This window comes from Pogona vitticeps, chromosome 3 (assembly GCF_051106095.1).
Source record: "Pogona vitticeps strain Pit_001003342236 chromosome 3, PviZW2.1, whole genome shotgun sequence".
In the NCBI taxonomy this organism is placed as follows: Eukaryota; Metazoa; Chordata; class Lepidosauria; order Squamata; family Agamidae; genus Pogona; species Pogona vitticeps.
This window is the reverse complement of record NC_135785.1, coordinates 245,618,545-245,627,467: the sequence shown is the minus strand read 5'-3', so window position 1 is coordinate 245,627,467 and position 8,923 is coordinate 245,618,545. Positions and strand designations below refer to the sequence as shown.

Below are 8,923 nucleotides of genomic sequence, written 5' to 3'. Positions count from 1 at the left end.
CTTCATCCGGAGAAATCAAACAAAGATCCAGATGAATTAATCTCATGAAGTGGGCTGCAGCCATGAAAGTTTGTGCCAAATAAAATGGCTATCAGTAAAGATTTTTGTTGCTGCTGTTGTTGTTGCAACAGACTAGCACAGCTACTCCTCACCTCAACAACCCCCCCTCCGGAACATGTGTCAGACAGATATACCTGTTAGTGAGTCAAGATTGATTCCAACCTCTCTGTGAAGAGTACTGTATGTTTATTTCCATACCCAGATTTGGCTTGCGTTTGGCATCATGCAATGTGGGGGAAAGTCTCAAAACCACTCTCCTAGAGCGAAATCCAGTTCTCTAAACTTAAAACAAGTCTTTCCCATCATCCACCAGAGCTTCGCTAGAAGGAGGGAGGCCTGGGTCCCAGCACCTGTTCCCAGCGCGCCTTCCCAAATACCCAACGTGCCTCTGAGCATGTGCCGAGAACTCTCCTCTGACCAGGAGGAGGAGGCGCACGACAGCAGATCTGGGACCAAGGCAAATTGGGGAGAGGGCTTCCGACCCCCTCCATTCATAACTGAGCAATGGGGAGTGGAAAAAAGGAGGCACACCCTGCTGCCCCCCCCCGAGCCACTCGCCCCCGCTTGGCACAGAGAGCTGGGTGGGTTGGCCCTTTCGTTTCCTCACGATCAGCCCCACACCCTCAGCATCGCCCCCCACATACACACAAAACACCCTCTGCTTATGCCAGTGCCGGAAGGGTTGTGGCCAGACCCCGCCCTCCGCCTTTTCTTCCAGCCCGAGAGGAAAATGAGAAAAATCATCCACCCACCACCCCACCGCCCGCTCTCCCTCCTCGCCCCCCCTCCTGAGTTCTCCGCCCCTAAATCCAAGGGAACAAAGGCAACAGCTGCCTCCATCTGGTCCTTCCCCGCGGCCGTCCGGGCTCTGGAGCAGGGGGGGGGGGGAGAGAAGGAGGGGTGGGCACGCAAGAGGCCGTCAAATCCTGTCCCACTTGCCCCTCGCCTCTCCTTTCTTTTGTCGTCCCCCCCTCCCCTCCCGGGCGATCCCGGGCTCATCCCGCCGTTTCTCGCAGTCTTCGTCCCCTTGAATCCCCGCGCCGGGGCCGAGGCGCCTCCCTCCTCCGAGGCCGCCTGCCCGCTGCGCCAATGCCTGGGATAGGGGCCATCGGAGCTCGGTGCAGGCACCGCCCGAGGAGGCGTCCCAAGAAGGGCGAGGAGAGCGGCCACCAGCCCCAGGCCGACGCCGGGGGAGAGAGGGCCATGGACGCGGCCATCTGGATCTACCAGTTCCGCCTGATCGTGCTGGGCGACTCCACGGTGGGCAAGTCTTGCCTCTTGCACCGCTTCACCGAGGGCCGCTTCCCGGGGCCCATGCACTCCGACCCCACCGTCGGGGTGGATTTCTTCTCCCGCCTGGTGGAGATCGAGCCGGGCAAGAGGATCAAGCTGCAGCTCTGGGACACGGCGGGCCAGGAGCGGTTCAGGTACTGCCACTTCGTTCCTTTCCACCTGGCATGTAATTCCTTGGCTTTGCCTCCCTCTCTTTTCCCTCACCAACGCCCGCTGCTGCGTGTTACGTGGCGCGATTTTGAAAAAAAATATAGAGGGGGCGCTTCTGAGCATATGCAGAGTGTTTTCGTTTCCGCGCACCCACCGTTCCCGCCCTGGAATTGTTAACTCCCCACCCCTAAGTGCTCAGCACCAATAAGCGTGGGGTTTGGAAAAAGGTACTTTTGGGAACGAGGTCTCCCACAGCCCCATAGCCATCAGAGCAGTTGGTCAGAGGGGATGGAGGATTCTGGGAGTTGTAGTTCTATCAGTAACCTTTCCACACTCTGGGCGGCTAACTTTGTATTGTGGCTTTGAACGTGTTGAGTCAGACCGTCAGCATCCCCGTCCTCACTGTGTTCACGAACTGGCTCCAGGCAACGGAAAGACATGGCATCAGCTTTGGGTAATTAGATGAAGTTAACTCCAGCAGATAGATGGTCTGTAATCCTCAGCTAGGCTGGCTGGATAGGGTAGTGAGTTAGGCATTTGACTGGTTGGAAGCTCAGTTCCCCAGCCTAGATAGCCCTGGGCAAGCTGCACAGACTCAAAGGGCCCCAGAAGAAGGGGAGGGTAACTATTCTGAGTACTCTTGACCTACAGTAGAATACCCCAGAAGGGCTTGCCATAAGTCAGAATTGACTTGATGTGACAGAATTGATGGCACATGCATATTACTACAGTACTTTTAGTCCTCAATTAGTGAACACGTTGTTGTTCTGACTTTTCATGACCCCATGGACCAGAGCACGCCAGTGTCTTCCACTGCCTCCCGGAGTTGGGTCAACTTCATGTTGGTAGCTTCGATGACACTGTCCAACCATCTCATCCTCTGTTGTCCCCTTCTCCTCTTGCCTTCACACTTTCCCGACATCAGGGTCTTTTCCAGGGAGTTTTCTCTTCTCATGAGATGGCCAAAGTAATGCCTCAGCTTCAGGATCTGACCTTCCAGTGAGCACTCAGCGAGCAAGTGAACACATACATGTTTATAAAGGTATTCAGAGTATATTGTGTAATAAAGTGATGGAAACATGAGAGTCAGTACCAATATCTGGTTGTTTGTGAGCATATCTGCCTTTCATGAGCAGGGTTCTAAGCCTCAAGTGTTTTTGTGACCACCAGGGCTGGCCCTGCCATTGGACAGAGTGGGCTGGCCACCTCAGATAGTAATAAAAAGCAGTAAATGGTTAGTTACTTTAATTTATTATGATTGCATTTTTTTACTGCCAGAGAAGGGGGAGAGGGACTGGTGAACGTTCTGCCTCAGGTGCCAAAATAATTTGGCTGGTCCGGTGTGCTATGCACTGAGACTTCGGGAGCAAAGTACATAGTATTTCCCACTCTGCCTTAGGCAGAGGAATGTCCTGTACTGACCTTTTCATCAGTAACTCTCCCTGACCCCAAGGGGCCACAAAACTCTTCTGTGTTTATTGTAATAGGCTAGGATCATTACCCACTTTCATCTGAAATTCAACAAACTTTCCTCCACCCAGAGCTTTTGTCGATTGAAATCCACTTCTTCAGACATAAGGAGAGCAAATGCATGTCCCTTATATTTATCCCCATGGTGGTGAAAGTCATGTGCAGGTGAGGATACCGAAAATAGAGGCAGTGACAACAGAAGGTGCTGTGAATCCACCCCAGGTTTTCTTTTGCCCTTTACAGGTGCTCTCCATGGTGCTGAATCTTGCTATCCAAAGTAAATTAGCTACAGTAAATATCTTCCATGAACTGCAGACTAAAACCAAGGGTGGATTCACAGCAGCACTGGAATTGGAGTCACCAGCCTCCATTGCCATTGTTGTGGAGCGAGCCCCTCCCCCACTCACCTGGATTACGAGCTGCTGGTGTTGTTTGGATTACACAACTCAGGTCCCCTGCCATGTTGGCGGAGGTATTCTGGGAACTGTAGTCCAATCAAGTACTTCTTCCATGGTCTGCCAGTTGCCAGGAAGCGTGAGTGGGAGGGTGCCATTGCAGTCACAGAACACTGTGGTAAACAAGATGCTGGAACATTTGGTATGATCCAGCAGGGTGCTTATTTTCTTGCTTGATTTTCTAGGTCAGGCAATTGAAGCAATTGAATGCAATTAAAATTAAGAAAGTCATTAACTGTGGTAAAAGCCAATGGAACAGTCATCAAAAAGCATAAACACGTGGTATCGGGACAAAAATTGGGTTGTAACAAAGTTTGGAAAAGGGCTGTTCTTGCTGACTTTGCTTTGAAACAGGTCTCAGCTCTTGGACATGGGAAAGAATACAAACAAAATATCTCTGAGGTTGTGCAGTGGGTAATTTTCTCAGTTGTGACTAGACTACAGTTAGAAAGAATTCTGGGTAAAGTAATCTAGGTTGAAGGGTGTGATTTTATAGCAGACTGTTAATCCCACACCCTCCAGCTTCCTCCCAACCTATCTTTAAGAAGTGAACAACTGTTTCTGGATCGTTTTCTAAATACTTTCCCATGCAGTTCTGTTGCAGAATTGCAAAGCAGTGCTTCTCTTATTTTCTTCTAATCTGGTACTGTTGAGGCAATGTGAGTCCTCTTTGCCCTTTAAGACTAGTGACCGTCAATGTGATGTAAAGATTACAGTGTGGAGCTGTGAGATCAAGGTTCTAGTCCTCACTCATTCATGAACATTACTGGGTCTCTTGGTCTCTCTTTCTCAGTGTGACCTAGCTACCTCACAGGATTATTGTAAGTATAAAAGGAGGAGGAAAGCCATTTCTCTTGCCTTGGGCTAAATATACAGATAATCTAAAATTTAAAAATAAGTATATAAGTAAGATGTTTAATCCTGTTTGCCTACATTGGAATGGAGACATTAGTTGCTGACTCATTACTGATATTAATTCAACACGGCAACATGGGGAGGGTTGTGTTGTGACCAAATACACCTACCGTAAATGGCCATTTTGCTGCTTCTTTGGTCATGTGCTGCTTTTGGAGTAGAAGGAGCAGCTGACAGGGTACTGTTGTTGTCCAAAGGATGCCCCAATGTGTTCAGAGATCTCACATTCTTCGGGGAGGCTCCTTCTATGTCCCCCATTACTTTGCTTCTTTGAAGATTTCACTAGACATGTCGCAAACTGTGCTTTTTTTGTAGTTCATTTCAATGCCATTGGGCTCTACTTCTGTACCCATGCCTGGCAAGTGAGAATAACACTTCATGCATCTGATGAAATGAACTCTAAACCATGAAACCTTATGACACATGGCATCTGTTAGTTTCTCAAAAAAAAAAAAAACCACCACAAAAAACCCTGCAAAGATTAACATGGTTACCCCTTTGGAAGTGTGAATAACAGTTTACTAAGGCCTTTGCGAGTAAACACATGCACACAGACTGATGACTGCCTCTACCTCTTATTTTGCCGCCTCCATTTTTCCTCTGCCTCCTGTCCTTTTTCATGACATTTCTAGCCTGCTGTTGCATTACAGGGTAATGCTCAAGGTGGTTTATGTATATACATAAAAAAACATCATTAAAAACAGCTGATAAACAATACAACTTTTTTGTTGTTTAGTCATTAAGTAGTGTCCGACTCATCATGACCCCCATGGACCAGAGCAGGCTAGGCCCTCCTATCTTCCACTGCCTCCCAGAGTTTGGTCAAATTCATGTTGGTAGCTTCGATGACACTGCCCAACCATCTCATCCTCTGTCGTCCCATTCTCCTCTTGCCTTCACACTTCCCCAACATCAGGGGCTTTTCCAGGGAGTTTTCTCTTCTCATCAGATGGCCAAAGTATTGGAATTTCGGCTTCAGGATCTGTCCTTCCAGTGAGCACTCAGAGTTGATTTCCTTCAAAATGGATAGGTTTGTTCTCTTTGCAGTCCAGGGGACTCTCAAGAGTCTCCTCCAGCACCACAATTCAAAAGCATCAGTTCTTCGGTGGTCAGCCTTCTTTATGGTCCAGCTCTCAATTCCATACATCACTACAGGAAAAACCATAGCTTTGACTATGCAGACTTTTGTCAGCAAGGTGATGTCTCTGCTTTTTAAGATGTTGTCTAGGTTTGTCATCACTTTCCTCCTAAGAACAGGCATCTTTTAATTTTGTGGCTGCTTTCTCCATCTGCAGTGATCATGGAGCCCAAGAAAGTAAAATCTGTCACTGCCTCAATATCTTCCCCTTCTATTTGCCAGGAGGAGATGGGACCAGTGGCCATGATCTTAGTTTTTTTGATGTTGAGCTTCAGACCATTTTTTGCACTCTCCTCTTTCACCCTCATTAATTCCTTTAATGCCTCCTCACTTTCTGCCATCAGAGTGGTATCATCTGCATATCTGAGGTTGTTGATATTTCTTCCAGCAATCTTAATTCTGGCTTGGGATTCCTCCAGTCCAGCCTTCCGCATGATGTATTCTGCATACAAGTTAAATAAGCAGGGAGACAACATACAGCCTTGTACTCCTTTCCCAATTTTGAACCAATCAGTTGTTCCATATCCAGTTCTAACTCTTGCTTCCTGTCCCATGTATAGTTTTCTCAGGAGATAGATAAGGTGGTCAGGCACTCCCATTCCTTTAAGGACTTGCCATAGTTTGCTGAGTCAAAGGCTTTTGCGTAGTCAATGAAGCAGAAGTAGATGTTTTTCTGGAACTCTGCAACTATAGAATACAACTATAGAAATATTAAAATCAGCTTATTCTGAAAACAGTTTAAATCCTCACAGTAAATACTAAATACTTTTGTAAGTCATTTTAAAACAATGTCCCTTCACAACCTTCTTAAGAGCAGTGAGAGTGGAAACTGATCATGGGTCTGGGAGCCACACGAGAAAGGCCTCTCCATGTGTCTGTATTCTCAAGAGGGTTTCTCCTGGGGATCTTAATGTTTGGGTAAGTGCAGGTCCAGAGCCTAAAATTAGCCCATCCACTCACATGCTGCGGCACCCCCAGTGTCCTGCTGTTCCTGCCAATTGCCGCAGTAGCTCCTCTGTCTCCCTGATCAGCCGGCCACTCCAGGCAAGGGGCAGGAGGACGTGCCTCCCTGCACAGCTGCTGAGTGGCCAGCTGAGCAGGGAGACAGAGAAGCTACTGCGGTGATTGGCAGGAAGTAGGGCACTGACGGTGTGGTGGTGTATGACTGGATAAGACAGTTTTGAGGGCCAGACCCACATTAGGTGCAGCTGGGATGGAGACACTCATATTTGTTTATGAATACAAATATCCCCATCTCTAATCCAGAGACACTACAGCATCCATGAGTATCTCTAGACCAGTGGTTCCCAACCTTGGGTACCCAGATGTTCCTGGACTAAACTCCCAAAAGCCTTCACCACTAGCTGTGCTGACCAGGATTTCTGGGAGTGGTAGTCCAAGAATATCTGGGGACCCATGGTGGGGAACCGTTGCTCTCCTAGACCAATGGTTTTCAAACAGGGATCCCTAGATGTTCTTGAACTGCAGTTCCCATAAGCCTTCACCACTTGCTGTACTAGCTAAGATTTCTGGGAGTTGCGGTCCAAGAACATCTGGGAATCCAAGTTTGAGAACTATTCTAGGCTATGAACCTGCTTTATCAGAGGAAGCACAACCCCTTCCAGCAAGCGTTTAATAACACATCTAACACTGTCACACCTTAATAGATAATAATGGTCCAAATGCAGCCCAAGGGCCTCAGAGCCCCCTTGGCCATTTCTTTTTTCTTTTTTAAAACAATATTGATTGCATGCCCATATGCATACAGGAAGCAACATTTGCCTTTGAAACCGGATATGCAACAACTAACCATCTTCTTTTAATAGAGAAAAAAATTGCCATTTTAAAATGGGGAGGGAGCTTCTAATTTCAGTTTCAATGTGAGAGGCACATGCAGGCACCTTTATAGCTACCCAAGCCACTATAATAATGGACATTTTTGCTGGGGGGAAATGCAGTAGAAGATGTATATTGTTTTCTTTTTGTTTATATTTTTCATCAATAAATAATTAAATAAATCTTGTCTAAATTAGTTTCCTTTTGAGTTTTCTGTCGTGGGATTAATTTGCCTATTGACAAGAGAGCAGCCCCATTTGAAAAGTCTGTAAATAAGATGATAGGCCTAATACAGACTTCAAATATGGTTGTAAACAATACAATAACAATGTTTTAACATAGCAGGGCTAAGCAGAGAATATATCACAATGGCCAGAATCTTATCATTGGTTTACACTCTTTTAAGGGAAATCCCACAAGTCTTGGCAGCAAATGGTTGCTGATTAGTTGTATTCCTGTGTGCATCCAGGAATGCAACCAGAATATTGCTAATGAGCAATTATAATTGCAAAGACTAACATGATTTTCCTTATGGACACATGAATCAGCAATAGGGTTCTGGTCCTTGAAAAGTGTAAGAATGCTGATGATTACTGTTTAATATATCTGCCTCTAATCCGAGAAACCGGTTGGAGGAAACATGATTCAAAATTGTATGTGTAAAATAACTCACATTTGGCAGTTGGTGTGCGATAAAACAGTTTTACAAAAATGATATTGCTTTCAACCTTCTATACATGTCCAGGCAAATGATATGCATAGTTTATCAGTTATATAGTAAACTCAAAGTTTGAAGTTTTTATGTTCTTAGCTTTTTGCATGTGGAGATAAATTACTTACAGTGTTCTTAGAGTGGTACTTCTTGAGAACAGATGGTGAGTTTCTTGTTTCAGTGTTTCCCAAATAAAGGGAGTAAAATGCTTCTTATTCAGCTTTAAGGCCACTTCCTCTTTCTTTCCCACCCTTTTGAACAATCTTGACTTAAACCCTGGCCTTTAAAAACAATATTGACTTAAACCCTGACTTTGTTAGCCCTAGCAAAGGATTAGACTTGAATACTCTTATCTTTTACACAGCCATTTTTCAGAGACACAGAAACTGAATTTGGACATGTAGTTCTTCATCCTAATAATGAAAATGTTAGAGCCTTCATAGGGGAAGAGGAAGTTTATTCCTAACATATGAAATGATGGTTTATTGGAGGTTTGAAATCTGAATCCAGCAAAAGGTAGTATAATGTGGAAAAACTGTTGGTCTAGAGGTTGCAGGGGTGGAACATTGGTGGGTTTATAAAGTGGTTTTCTGGCTTGCATCCAGAAGCTAGAAATGCACAAGGAATAAACCATAAGGTAGGGGAGAACTGAACTGAGCTCTTGATGGGTAAGGGCTCAGGTATTAGCTGGGAAAATTGGCCATACCAGGCAGAGATATTCTGGGAATTATAGTCCAAAAAGTACCTTTTCTCGCCTCTGGTTAAAGCTTTTCCATTTATCTTCTCTTAAGATAGCAGAAGCAAACATACATGATGTACGATTATCATCATCGTGTGCCGTCAAGTCAATTATAACTTATGGTGACCCTTTTCAGAGTTTTTCAAACAGAGAGT

At 45.8% G+C, this 8,923-nt stretch overlaps 1 protein-coding gene across 1 annotated transcript in view; it reads left to right on the top strand.

Moving 5' to 3' along the window:
* Positions 1–757: 757 nt before the first annotated feature.
* Positions 758–8,923, top strand: part of RAB39A (RAB39A, member RAS oncogene family) — a 16,692-nt gene continuing 8,526 nt past the window's right edge. Inside the window, exon 1 of the mRNA XM_020803135.3 lies at positions 758–1,487. Coding sequence (XP_020658794.1) covers positions 1,150–1,487 — 338 coding nt within the window. The 5' untranslated portion in view covers positions 758–1,149. The remainder of the gene's footprint in view (positions 1,488–8,923) is intronic.